This window comes from Dendropsophus ebraccatus, chromosome 2, assembly GCF_027789765.1.
Source record: "Dendropsophus ebraccatus isolate aDenEbr1 chromosome 2, aDenEbr1.pat, whole genome shotgun sequence".
Classification (NCBI taxonomy): domain Eukaryota; kingdom Metazoa; phylum Chordata; class Amphibia; order Anura; family Hylidae; genus Dendropsophus; species Dendropsophus ebraccatus.
The window spans coordinates 27445010-27459881 of record NC_091455.1 but is presented as its reverse complement, the minus strand read 5'-3'; the positions used below and the strand labels follow the sequence as shown (position 1 = coordinate 27459881).

Sequence of the window (14872 nt, the reverse complement as noted above, 5' to 3'; positions counted from 1 at the left end):
AGCTAAAATACCACACACATCCCATTGACAGGTTTGATGCGGTTTTTGAAAGAAAGCAGCCATATTTTGTAATTTCAAACAACCACTTTAATGGAATTATGGAAAAAGGAACGTTTAGATGGAGCCAATCTCCTATATATATGGGAAACACACGTGTGAATAATGTGTATGATATGCTTTATTTATTGCTGATTGAAATGTTTTCTGTCATTTCCAGGGGAACTGCGTCTCTGTAAGCGCAAGTGCAATGACACTGACAGCGACCCTGAAATACTCTAATGGCACCATTGTTAGTGATGGACTAGGTGGAAATGTGACCATCTCATTCGACAGCTGTTGGGCTAATTACACTGACCTCGTTCTTGAGCTGCCAGGTACAAACTAAATCACATCACAACATCTTATTCTGGGGCATTACAGCAGCTTCTAGGGATTTTTTTAAGTGTTAAACCCCTTTAAGGCACATCACAAAATGTAAGAGGCAAACGTTATCATGGTTGGACCCAAAATTTTTATGTAAAGGGAGGAAGGGAGGATAATGTTGTCCCATGGTGGTAAATTTCCTGTCCCTCTCGGCTAAGCAACTCATGGCAGTAGGGAATCTGGAAGACTTGACCAGCAGAGCACTGATCTAACTGATCAATCAGTATAAGCAGTCTAAAAATTGCTTATAAAAGCCCATATACAAACCATAAAAAGAAAAAGAAAAAGTTAAAAGTAGGTATTACTGGTGATGGGTCACAATTAGAGATCAGTGAGCATGCTCTACTGAGTATAGTATACTTGAAAGTACTTGATACTAAAGCGAGTACTGCGTGCTGCTTGGATTCTTGTTAACAAAAAGCTTTACGGCTGTGCATAATGCATAATGCATACTGCCTCTCAGTATCCATGGACACCAAACCTTCTGGATTAGCAGAGGATCTTGCAGCTGATGGGCCATTTGTCAGACTTAAAACTGCAAAGGGGAGGGGAACTGAAAAAGTGTACTTCAGTCTTCTATCTTTACTGTCACTGCTCAGCTGAGGCGGGACACTACAGCAGCTGATTGGCTGAATGGAGATAGAGAAGACAGACAGAAGACGGGAGCAGTAAGTACACTTTTTCATTGCCCCTCCCCCCACCAACAGAGCCTACTCTGGCCCCCAAGGGGTTAAGTTAACCACCTGGGGCCAGACTGTCACTTTTAGATTAACCAGATACCCTCCACTCTGCCGAACATGGGGCACCTGGTTATGTACTCAAATCTCCCATTTTTTTTCAAAGGGGCTCATTACTCTAGTCAAGCGCTTGAGCATTGGAAAATACTCAAGTCAATTAGTCTTCTCTTAATTCATGAGGTTTTCTAAGAGGTGTTTGGCCTTCTTTAAAGTGAATCTGTACTGGACGCCACAGACCCCTAAACCATCAATACCGTTTTCTAGACTTCATTATGCCATGTCCAGTCCCAAGGCATGCCTTACCTCTGGGAGCAGTATTTTGTCTAAAAACAAATTTTATTACAGCAGCGTGTCAAGAAGGGGTGCCCTAGGCCTGCAAAGCCTTTCTCCCCACCTTCGATCAGCCCAGGGGCATGCCAAAAAAAAAAAGATGCTGCAGGTCTCTGGCACGGATGCTCTAGGCCCTTGCTACCTGAATAAAACTTGTTTCTGGTCAAAATACAGGCCCCAGGAAAAAGGCAGACCATCGGGTTCTGATCGACTCGAGCATGCTCCAGGTTCGCTCATCTCTAGTGCTGTGCTTTTTTGACACTTACATGCTTATAATGTGTTGGGATGTTTTCTGGCTTTTTACTTGATGTTATTTTGGGAGATAATACCGACATTTGACAGAAAATGGGATTAATGTTATATTGTCCCCTTTTATTGCAGGAAATAAATATTTGCTCGAATTTGTGCTAAATAATGTCAATGTACAGACCAGATCATTTGATGCCAGAACAGAAACAGTCACCACCTCCGCTCCCAGCACCACTCCCACCAATACCTCCAGCACCACTTCCACCAATACCTCCAGCACCACTTCTTCCAGTACAAATCCCACCACTACTTCCAACACCACTTCCAGCACCAATTCCACCACCACTTCCAGAACTACTGCAACCACCACCACTAATTCTGGTAATCAAGAACCAGACGCTGCAATCGCCATATACAGTCCATTCCAGGCATTGCTAACATTGGCTGTCACACTATTTACTGTGAATCTATTAATGAAGACTTTATAAAAAAAAACTAAACCAAAGGTGAGATGTAGCTTTATCTTTTTTGTGAACAGCAATAAAGTAAATTCTGCAAGTGACACTTTAACGGCATCAAGCAGTAAATACATTTTTATTGAGTGGGAAAGCTTGGTGGGCAACAACAAATATGAATGATCTAAAAAGTTCTGTCCCCAAGCTTTAATAGACTATTCAATAGCATAATATACTGCTTAATTAGATGTCAGGGTACAAGGTATTGAGGGGAGGGGTGATGGCATTCTGGGAAATCACATTCTCCTTTATCAAGGGGTTGGGGTAGACCCATTGAGACAAATAGCCTGATTAGCCTCAATCTTCTGCTGGCTCCCATCTAGTAATGCTGGTCCAACTCGGCCAACCACTGGTTGCAGCAATGACCCAAAGGCAAGAAGCCGAGAAGTGTGCTGATCTTCCACCAGTCCGACGGCTCAATTTTTTTTTTATCCCAAGTCTGATTACAAATAGAAGATACACAGATACATTTCAGTGTATTTGAGCTGCAAAAGCACACCTGAGGACAGAAGAAGTACTGTTTCTGGAAGAAAGCTGCCATGTTTTGATTAGTCTGGATAATCCCTTTAAAAGCTAAATTAAAAACGTATAAAAAGAAAAAACATACAAAACAATTAGCTTGGAAGTATTTGTTAGCTGCTATACTAGGCACAGCCAATTGTCAAGGTTGAAGTCGTTTCTAACAGGGCAGTCTTGTTTTTGTAATCTTGTACAACCCCTTTAAAGAGCAGCAGCAGTGGGTGGGAGGGAGGATGGAAGATGCGAAGTACTCAGAGTAGCTTCTGCCTCCCCATCTATGACCCAGGTGAGCTATATCATTGCTCCTCCTAATATACATGGTTATATGACATGCTGGTGGTGCAGTATTCATAAAGCAATATCTGAAATATTAATCCAAATTAATCTTTTTTTATTTTCCCAGATAAGAACTTTTCCAGAAGACTGGATTTTGTGGTTGATGTCATTTTGAACATTTTACCTCTATAGTAGTATGTTAGTTTTGTGCTGACTCCATCTGTGTTATGGAATCATTGTAAATTCTATACATTTACAATGTAATCTATTACTGAACTCTTATTTAGCTTTTATAATATAATCATCTCCCTAGGAATGTTAATGAGATCCTGTAGGATCGGGCTTTCGAATCATTCTGTAAAAACTGCATGAATACATTTCAAAAATAAAAAAATAAAAAATTGAGCTGTGCTACATATTTATTTTGTATTAATACAGAACAAATATATTTTAATGACTCTAAAGTGATGCTGTGCAAATGTGCTGCTCTATGAAAACATTTACTTTACTGATGTTATGGTAGAGTAGATCTCAGAGCACAGGATAAGGTCAATGCATATAAACATATCATCGTGAATTTACATTCAGATTTAGGCTATGTTCACACAACGTAAGTTCCGTGGGATTCATGGCCGTTGTAACAACAGCCGTGATTCCCACAGAATTTACGTAGTGCTGCCTTCTGAGGGAATCCTGGCCGGAGTGTATACACATGTGGTGTATACATCCTGCCTACATCCTGTCTACATCCTGCCCTTCTAGCCGCTCTCCACACTGCAGAAGGTTGCAACAGTTTAATCTTGATATTAATCACTTAGCATGTCCTGTTGCTGACCCACATTCTGGTTGCATTTGTAGCCCTCTACCTCTTCCAATACCCTTTCTACAGGCATTTTTGTGGCCCAAAGTTCAGGTCCTCCTTGGTTTGGATAAAAGTTCAGGAACTTTTTTTTTTTTTCTTTTTAAGTTCAAACTTGTCAAACCTGAACATCTATGGGTCCGCTTACCACTAGCTATAACTTTATAATACAGGAAATTACCTTTAAAGGGAATTTGTCACCACCTGGTCCTTACCTAAGTTGTTGACAGTGTTCTGTATGGCAGTCTCCATGTGAGCATGGTACCATTTGGTAATATGTTTGTGCAGTGGATTATGCAGGTCTCCTACTGTAATGAAGAGTCAAACAACCCCTGTTTGTCACAACTTATGCCAGAATTTTTAGCCAGACTCTTGGACATCTTTTAGGCCACACCTCCTTTTCCTTATGCCACACTTTTTTTTTATCCAGTGACAAATTGTCTAACATGCATAATAAACGTAGAAAACTGTCCCATGAACCACTTTTCGGCCAGAATTCTGGCAGAGACACATTAGTAAATTTGGACCAATGTGTGCCATTGTTATTGACTTGTAGGTGGGGCCTGGGTTAACATGATTACAATGAGGCATATACCACACAGTGTAACACGTCTAACACGACATCATGCTTATTTAAAAAAAAAAATAGCAAATATATAGTGTTGACTCTCAAGGTAATCTCAAATTAATGTACATGATTAATGTCACCATTCTATTATATAAATTTATAAATTAATAGATAAGGTATTTATGATAAGAAAAATATAAAAATGTTTGCGCCTGCCATTACTTGACTAAAAAAAAAACAGTGCCATGGCACATTTAGCCTGTAGCTCACCAGCCCTTCTCATCATATCTGGCCAGCCTTTGGCTATCTGTACATGATAGGAGGCGTGGTTTTGGAACAGCTGAAGGTCTATAAGCTGCTGCAAACCTTCAACTTCTGTCTTTGGCTGTCTAAAGTTGGTGGGAAATGTTTTTTTAACAGAAAGTAAAAAGACCGGAGTATGTTGAGGTAGTTTTTAGTTTTTTTTTTTATGATTAACATTTGATAGATGGTGTCCATTATTAAGCTGGGGCTTGACGGTAGCCCATTAAATGACAAATAGAAATCCCCTTCATATTATCCCAGTGCCCACCACCAATACTGGGAGGAGCCAGATACCAGGAGGTGCCAAATATTAAAAATGTCACTCTGTGTCTGAGGTTGGCAACAGGCTGGCATTATTAGGCTGAGGCCGGCCAATAAAAATGGCTTTAACCATCCATGCAGTTATTACTTATTTTGTATCAGACTGGTTATAGAAAATAAAGTATAATATGGCCCTTAGATGCTGCTTCTAAAAGGGAGGTTGGTGGGATGGTGATTTCCACACACAAAGAACCCTTACACATCCCAATACTACCCGCATAACTAGTGCTAATCAGCGCTTGTATGTTTGTATCAATCATTTTTAAAACCTTCACTACACATTCCGTACATGTATGGCATGACCTGCTAGGGTTTAGAGATGGGTACTATATATGTAAGCATGCTTTTTGCTATAGTAATATGAAGCGAGCTCAGTAGCGGAGCTCACTTCATTGGCAGCCAGTACTCATATTCAATGAGGGACACCAGTGATCTTGGTGATTTGTGTCATTAACCCCTTTAAATGCCACAATGGCGATCATGACATTTAGGTGTGCTAGTGACTGGTAAGTATGACTGCAGTGTTGATCAGTTTCCAGGGCAGCTAGAAGCCTTCAGCTTAAAGTAAAGACTCTGTACCCACAATCTGCCCACTGCAACCCGCTTGTACCTTCGGATAGCTGCTTTTAATCTAAGATCTGTCCTGGGGCCCGCTCGGCAGGTGATGCAGTTATTGTCCTGAAAAACAACTTTTAAACTTGCATCCCTGTGTCAAACTTCCGTAGCCTAGAGTGTTTGCATTAAGCTGGCACAAGCTGGCCGGAGCCGCTCGCTTCACTGTGTGAACTGACAGGTCCTTCTGCAGGCGGAATTCATTGAATTCTGTCCGCAAATAATGGACCTGTCCAGGGGCGTAGCTAGGATTCATGGGGCCCCATAGCAAAAAACTGTACGGGGCCCCATGAATCCTGTACGCGCCCCCCCTCCCCCGCCAAACACAGGCAATGACACACATATACACACACAGAGGCACCATTAATGTATATACAGATATGCCACTGACATACACACATATATACGCTGTAATGTGATTACACTAGTGCTGATGTATACACCATGAGTAGACTGTACACAGGAAAATCATCTCAGTGTAATAAGAAATACTCAACCAGAAATAAAAGAAAATGCAGCAGATATTAGTGGTGGGTTCTTTTATTAGAGCCCAGCATTAATAGAAGCTGCTGCAGAACATCTTTGGGAGCAAACCTGTCATCACTTGAGACACAACTGACATACACAAACACACACATATACACCAGTGCTACAGACATTGCTGACATACACAAGCACACACATATACACCAGTGCTACAGACATTGCTGACATACACACACACATATATAGCCACAGATACATACACATACTGACATATAAATATATACACAGATACATATATACATATATATACTCACTGACATAAATACACAGCACTTACAGCTCCCAGGCTTCCCCCTCCTCCTCCTGTAGTCCAGGCTGATCTTCACATAGAAGTATTGAGGACCTTTGGGTCATGTGACCCAAAGGTCCTTCATCCCTCTCCTGTCCCGTCTGGTAGGTCCTGCTCCTCTGTTCAGCCCGCTCACCCGGCACTACAGTGAGGGGGCTGAACAGTGCAGTGGCGGGTCCCTCTTCCTCTCTGGACCCCTGGGGGAGCGGGGTACCTACCATGAAGGCATGGCAGGCTTCCTCAGGCTCCCTTCCTGCAGGGGCCCCATAGCAGTCGCCTTCCCTGCCTTCATTGTAGCTACGCCACTGGACCTGTCAGTTGTTTGCGGCGGCGTATGGGAACCGGCCGGAGCGTATACGATGTGTGTACGCTCCGGACGGGATCCCATAACAAGTAATGCTATGTTCCACCCCGCAAATCTACGGCTGTAGTTCTGCGGCGAGAACTACGGCCGTAGATTTATGTAGTGTGAACATAGCCTGAATCATGTAATAATTTTATTGCCAGCGTCATTACGCATTCGGTTATACAAAATATGTGTACTTTTTTGTTTCAATTTGTTTCCAACATTCAGTATTGTGTTAGGAGCTATGGGGATTATATGTAAATTTTACTTTATTTATTACTTTGTGTGTGTGTGTGTGTGTGTTTTTTACACTTTATTGTCCCAACATGGGGACATCACTCAGCCTTTTTTTTTAAACTCTTTTTATTGAAGGGTAAGGAACAGACACAAACAATGTGGTATAATACATACATTATGTACCTGACAGCTCAGCCGAGCAGTGATAGAGGCGTCTGTGTCCACATATCACAAAAGAAAGCAAAGATGGGCAGTAGAAAAACCATATTACATAGTAAAGAAGGATATCACACATATCAAACAATAACATCATTACGGACATCACCACATAACGAGGACCTGAAATCAAATTAATCCTCACCGCGGGGTGAAGGAATATTGTGTTCGTTTATCCGTACAAACCTACTAGGTTGGAATGCTGTCAGAGGCGAGTCACACCACCAACCCCACACTTTACGGAATTTCCCAGGACACCCTCTGTGTTTGTAAACAATAAACTCGTAAGACAGCATGGAGTTGACTAGCTTTTTCCATTTACTCACTGATGGGGGTCTGATATCCATCCATCTCATTGCCACCGTCTTTCGTGCCATGAATAGGGAATCTTTCAGGAAGATTCTATGGTAGTGTGGCCACTCCTCTTCATCTAATAAACCCAATAAGCACACCTTGGGCGCGCATGGTACTGTAATTCCTATAATCTGTGATAATTGAGCCGACACTTCAGACCAGAATGCTCCGACATCTGGGCAGGCCCATATCATATGCCAGAAATCTGACCTCGGGCAGTGGCACCTGTGACATTCCTCTGAAGGATATCTGCCCATTCTATGCATTCGTACAGGTGTTAGATAACTTTGATGAATGATAAATAGTTGAGTCAATCTATTGTTAACGGCAGGAGAAACATATAAATGAGAAGATAGAACATCAGACCACTCATCCTCAGACAACTCTCCCAAAGAGCAACGCCACCTATCTTCCACTGGTAGAGGGTGGTTTTCTATAAGATACTGAATGAGAAATGAGTACAGTGCAGAGATTAAACCTCCAGGGCCCTGAGACCTGAACACTCCAATAAGGGGATACTCAGAGAAAGGTAGAGAAGGCCGGGGAAACTGGGCATGAAAGGCATGTCTGAGCTGCAAATATCTATACATAGACCCCCTTGGTAGATCATGTTTGTCTTGCAATTGTTGAAAAGAGCAAAAAGTTTGATCTCTACACACATCCCCTATTTTACAAACACCGTGCCGTATCGAGAAGAGAGGCTCCAGATGCGTAGAAAAATGTGGTAGGTTAGGATGGTACCATAATGGAGTGTCCACCATCACCCCTTGATATTTTAATAACCTTTTAACGGCACCCCAGACCTGTGAGGCCAATTTATGCAATGGTAGAAGCTTAGATGGTTTTAGGTACCCGCCCTCTAAAACAGGCCACAAATGCCGGAGATCCAAAAAATGGGCCAAATGGTGCTCTCTATTCGGTAAGATCTCCGCCTCTACCCATGTCCTAAGATATCGAAGCTGTCCCGCCAAATAGTATAGATACAAATCCGGGAGTGACATCCCACCAAATGACTTAGGCCGTTGGAGTGTCTGCAGACTCAATTTGGACCTGGAGGCACCCCACACAAAAGAGGGAAAGAGAGAGTGAAAAGATTTAAAGAAAGAAAGTGGAATTGGGGCAGAAGCATGTTCCAGCATATACAGACATTTAGGCAAAATCACCATTTTTATAAGATTAATACGCCCAGGCACAGCAAGGGGGAGAGTCGCCCAAATCTTGAACTTAGTTTTTATATACTCTAAGAGAGGGTAAATATTCATGGAGGCATCACAGGAGAATTGTCTACAAATCATAATTCCCAGTTATTTAAATTGGGACACAACAGGTAACCCATGGGCACTATCCGCCCAGCCCTCTGGGCACAAAGGCATGAAAACGGACTTAGACCAGTTGATATATAAACCCGAATATTTACCAAAAGAATTGAAAAGAGTAATCGCTAGTGGGAGGGTAGTGCGTGGGGAGGACATGAACAGGATAGTGTCATCCGCATATAATCCCACCCTATCCTCCCTATCACCATTTATAATGCCCTTGTATAGTGGGTCTTTCCGTAATCTCAATGCTATAGGTTCAATGGCCAGTGCGAATAATAGGGGTGACAGTGGACACCCCTGTCGGGTGCCCCGGGATAGCGAGAAATATGACGAGTATACTCCATTTATCATGATGCGTGCTTTAGGGGCCTGATACAGTAGTGCCACCCACCTAAGGAAGTTCGGTCCAAAACCAAACCGTTTCAGTACCTCCAGGAGATAGCCCCACTCTACTGATTCGAATGCCTTAGCCGCATCTAACGATGCCAAGGCCCAATCCGCCCCCTTCATGCCCCCTACTTGAACAAGAGACTGTACTCTGCGGATATTATCCGAGGTGGAACGGCCCGGAATGAATCCCGATTGGTCACAGTGGATTATTTCAGTAATATATTTATTAAGTCTGTTGGCTAACATCTTTGTGAGAATTTTATAATCTAAATTAAGTAGGGAAATGGGTCTGTATGAGCTACAGTCTAAGGGGTCTTTATCGGGCTTCAGTAACACAATAATAGTGGCCTCATTCATAGAGTCTGGGAGCTTATTCTCATCAAAAGCATATTGATACATACTAAGCATAACAGAGGGGACCTGGTCAATATAACGTTTAAAGACCTCAATCGGGATTCCATCCGGGCCCGGAGCTTTACCTGCCTTAATATCTGCCACAGCATCCAGAAGCTCCTCAGTTGTAAATGCCGCTTCCAAATCGTCTCTACTATCCGTCAGTAAGGTGGGGAACACCAGACCATCAAGGTAACCACACAGGTCGGACTGAGTGTAGTCCACTCTAGTCGTGTACAGATCCATATAGAAGTTAGTAAAACATGCAGCTATACCATCATCCGAAGCGTGAATCGCCCCTTGTGAATCTCTTATCCTAATAATAGCTGGAGAAGCAGAGTTCTGATGGATCAAATGTGCAAGCATTTTGCTAGATTGGTTTCCCAGTTCAAAATATGTTTGCTTAGTGAAGAATAACTTCTGACTGGCCCTTTCTTTAAGTTGGAGCAAATATTGACGACCCGCTACCAGCCAGGCGTTTCTATGCCCTTCGGTAGGATCTTGTACGTATTGCGTTTCTAAATGCAGACAACGGGTAGCCAACTCCATCTCCTCCCGGGTGGATTCACGCTTCAGATATGAAATGGTGGACTGTACACAACCCCGCAGATATGCTTTAAACGTTTCCCATAAGATGTTTTTATTCTCATGCGGATCGTTAGCAAGGAGAAACTGAGATATCTGATCAGGAATTCTGTCATGAGTGCCAATTAGTGACAGCCAGAAGGGATGTATCCTGTGGTTCCTTGCCCTAGGAGTGCCTGTAGTGCTAACGTGTAGTAACACGTAACACGGAGTGATCCGATATTCCCCTCTGAGTAACACGGAGTGATCCGATATTCCCCTCTGGGAGTAGAATACCCTAGACACGGCAGAGGCCATAGATGGCGTACCAATCGCATGATCTATTCTAGACAGAGAATGTCTACCCGCTGCATGGCATGAATAATCCCTTCCATTAGGGTGATGGTGCCTATATATATCTACCCACCCGAGTTCATCCATGAGAGATTTCAAAGGAGATGTGGACTGAGAACTCACTGAGGGTCCCACATTGTGTTTGTCCAGGAGAGAGTTAACCATCATGTTAAGGTCCCCTATACAGAGCACTCTAGCTTGCAGATACGTAGCCGCAAAAACCGTAGCCTAATGCAATACTTGTAAGGAAGCATGCGGGGGATTGTAAATGCCTAAAAGCACGTAAGGGTTATTGTCAATATATGCAAAAACAAATATAAACCTCCCCTCTCTATCCCTCCGGACAGTAATTGGGTCCCATTTCAAGGATTTATTAATTAATAAGGACACCCCCCTAGAGTAAGAGGTATGATATGCATGCTCAGACCATTGTACCCAAGATCTCCTCAGCCTATGAGATGTGTCAGATGTAAGGTGCGTCTCCTGGAGGCATAGAATATGGGGATTAAACCGTCTAACATGCGAGAAAACCATGATTCGTTTCCTTGGTGTACCCAAACCTCTGACATTCCATGACATCACCGTTATAGACGCCATATCACAACATTACACAGATAACATCCAGTAGGTGTCCCCCGTAGTGGCAAATGACCGGACTCAAGAGATATATGAATCTCACTATGTAGTATGCGCAATAGAAAGATTAAGTATAAAAATATACTGCCCCAGTGCTTATCAACTAGATCACCGAACCTTGGTGATGAAACAAACTTAACTCCAACTAATGACATAGAAAACAGAGATAGACACACCTCTGTCGCACTAAATTTCGTGAAAGATAACAATACGGGGGAAGAATCCCGCTACATTATATGATGTATCTAGCACCACCGTATAATGAAGAATATAGAAGAAAAAGAAGACAGGAAAGACTAGAGCATCAAACAGAGCATAGTAACTTCCGAGTTCCAGATCTAAAACCCCTGGTACCATTACAGCTTAACGAGTAACATAGCATGTGAATAATAAAACATAATAATAATACAATGATCCTCAGGCAAAGTAGTAATCCAATCCTCCTCCCTAAGTTGCCATAGTAGAGCAATGTCTCCCCCTAGTGGCATCTTTTAAGATTGTAAAGACACGTACAGGAGACACACACTTCCACAGTTAGGAGAGACATACAGGGGGAAAGCCAGCACAACAAACTAAAAGGGGGAGTACAAACAGGACGACAACCAAAGAAAAACAAGAGGGTAAAGTACAGCATCATACATAAGCATCTAAAGCCACCCCTAGGCATGGCCCAACACATCAGGTAACATTCTTCATGTCTGGAAGCACAGTTTCAAGAAGACACATATCCAGAACTGCGAGATGAGCACAGTTATATCTCCATGCGGGTAAAATATCGGGCATAACGTGCCCAAAACAGAAGGCAAACATCAGGCTTCCAAGAGTAGGTCCCTGTGATTGTGTCCCGGAATATAAACCATCATAACATAGTACCTTATGCGCTCAGGGACTGGTATTTAGCACTGCCAGCTATGGGCGATTAGGAGAACGACCATGTTGACGATAGAGCCATTCCTCCGCCTCTTGTGGAGTCCCAAAAAATACCGCTCTATCGCCATCCACTACCCGCAAACGTGCAGGATACGCCATAGAGTAAGGGATATTTTTCTCCCGCAACTTGCGTTTCACCGCCATGTATGTTGCGCGTTTTTTCTGCAACTCCGCCGAGAAGTCAGGGAAGATGGAAACAGGAGCTCCGTTATACGAAATCTCTGGCAAGCGTCTAGCATGACGCAGAACCAAATCCCGGTCTGTGCTATTCAGCAAACGGGCCAGGAAAGGCCTAGGAGGTGCTCCAGGTTGCGGAGGCCGTGCAGGGACTCTATGAGCGCGCTCTATAGCAAATGCAGGGGAGAAGGTTACCTCAGGCAACAGGGTAGTCAGCCATTGGGTCATGAAGGCAATCGGATCCTGCCCTTCCGCCCTCTCTGGCAGGCCTAGTATACGAAGATTGTTTCGCCTGAGGCGATTTTCCAGATCATCAGCTTTCTGGCGCCATCCCTCTGCCTGGTGTTCTAAGGCAGCTACAGCTGCAGGGATCTGCTCCATTCTATCCTACAGACCGGATACACGGTCTTCCACATGGCGAACCCTCTCCCTGATCACCTGCATGTCCTGTCTCAAGAGCCCCACATCTATCTTCACCTCCTCAATCTTCCCAGTGAGGGAAGTAGTGCTAGCTGCAATGGCCTCCAACACCGAAGCAAGCTGTGCCGATACCTTCTTTAGAGTGGGCTCCGGCTGCGTCTCCTCATCAGAGGTGAGAGAGTCCTCCTCACTGCGCGCCGCACTCGGCGGCTGAGAAGATCCGGCACCATCTTGGGCCTCCTGTCGGGCATACTCCGCCAGCCGTTCCGCCGCTGCCATCTGCGCTCTGGTAGGACTCATCGTGCAGGTAAGTGATGCCACTAGTCTGCCCCCTCAGAATCCGTCCTCCGGTGTGCTCAGGATCAGGTCAGGATGATGTTAAAAGCGGGATCCTCACGGAGCAGCGCTCACATGCGTCCGCTCTCCTTGCTGTCTAGGCCACGCCCCCCACATCACTCAGCCTTAGGCTTAGCCTGATCAACTACCATAGCTAAGACACCAGGAGGCTTCAGGGAAGCCTTCTGATGTCAGAGCAACCATCGTGGCTGTGCGATCTCACCACACAGCCCCGATGGGAAACAAAGGGAGAAATCTCACTTTTTGCAGCACTATAGGTGCTGTGATCCCACTCATCACTGCCCATATAGGGTTAACTGCCGAGACCCGGGCTCGACCTGAATCTCGGCAGTTGTGGCGGGTGCACAGATATCACTGACAGCCAGGTCCCCCCGCGGATGACATGGACGTAGCTTCTGCACCTGTATCATCCCTATGACGTACCAGCACATCCATCCACCGGAAAGGTATGCAGAATAGGACATGCTGGTACGTGATTTGGTGGGAAGGGGTAAAAAGTTGTTTTTTGGACAATAACTGCATCACCTGCCGAACACACCCCAGGACAGATTTTGGATTTAAAGCAGCTATATGACAGTACAAGCGGATGGGGGGGGGGGTGCATATTGTAAGTACAGAGTCGCTTTAAGGGTAACCGAAATACTATACAATATATAGTTACAGTACATGAATGATGTATAAAAACCAACCAGTTGCAGCAATTGTACTATAGAAAAATCCCGTAACCTACACAACTGTGAATGCAGGTTATTGTTATCTGTACTGGACCAGGAAATACAGTGACAAATGCACAGGTTCTTCCTGCAGTGAATAGATAACACATACCTAATATACAGTATACACAATGTTCTAGACAAAAGAATGACAGTAACAATTTCCACTAACAAGGCCATTTGTCTCTCCAGACTAAAGGCATCAATCACAATATTGAGTTCCATGACTATGTAGTTTTTGCATTCCAGAGTCAACCAATATTATAGCTTACATAAGGGTTGTGTAGGATGAACAGGAAATCTGGTTAGTAAGGAATGTATATGGGAACTGGGTTATCGGGATAGATTACCGTATAGGTGAGGTCATTCGGGGTTGTCTTTTAGCTTCTCAAAAATAGATATAATGTGTGATAACTTATAGTAGACTACAACTTAAAGGGGTTGTCCAGCAAAAATCTTTTTCTTTTAAGTCAACTGGTGTCAGAAAGTTACAAAAATTTTTAATTCACTTCTATTAAAAAATCTCATGTCTTCCCATACTCATTAGCTACTATATGTCCTGTAGGAAGTTTTGTTTAATTTTCAGGCTATGTTCCCACTAGGTAAGAGGTAACTGACCTGTCAGTTTTTTCCGGCGCCGCATGGGATCCCGGCCGGAGTGTGTACGATGTGTGTACGCTCCGGCCGGGATCCCATTGAAAATAAGACTATGTTCCAACCCGCAAAACTACGGTTGTGGTTCTGCGGCAAAAACTATGTCCGTAGTTTTATGTAGTGTGAACATAGCCTCAATCTGACACAGTGCTTTCTGCTGACATCTCTGGCCAAGTCAGGAACTGTCCAGAGCAGGAAAGGTTTTCTATGAGGATTCATATAAAACCGAGACAAAGTTCCTGTCTCGGCCAGAGATGTCAGCAGA

The 14872-nt window shown here is 43.7% G+C and overlaps 1 protein-coding gene across 7 annotated transcripts in view; it reads left to right on the top strand.

Annotated features, from left to right (window-relative positions):
* Positions 1-3411, top strand: part of LOC138783039 (fibrocystin-L-like) — a 161519-nt gene extending 158108 nt beyond the window's left edge. For all 7 annotated transcript variants that reach the window (XM_069957188.1, XM_069957191.1, XM_069957186.1 and 4 more), the window contains 3 exons: positions 218-374; positions 1872-2245; positions 3177-3411. In XM_069957188.1, coding sequence (XP_069813289.1) covers positions 218-374; positions 1872-2227 — 513 coding nt within the window. In that variant the 3' untranslated portion in view covers positions 2228-2245; positions 3177-3411. The remainder of the gene's footprint in view (positions 1-217; positions 375-1871; positions 2246-3176) is intronic.
* The last annotated feature ends 11461 nt before the right edge of the window (positions 3412-14872 follow it).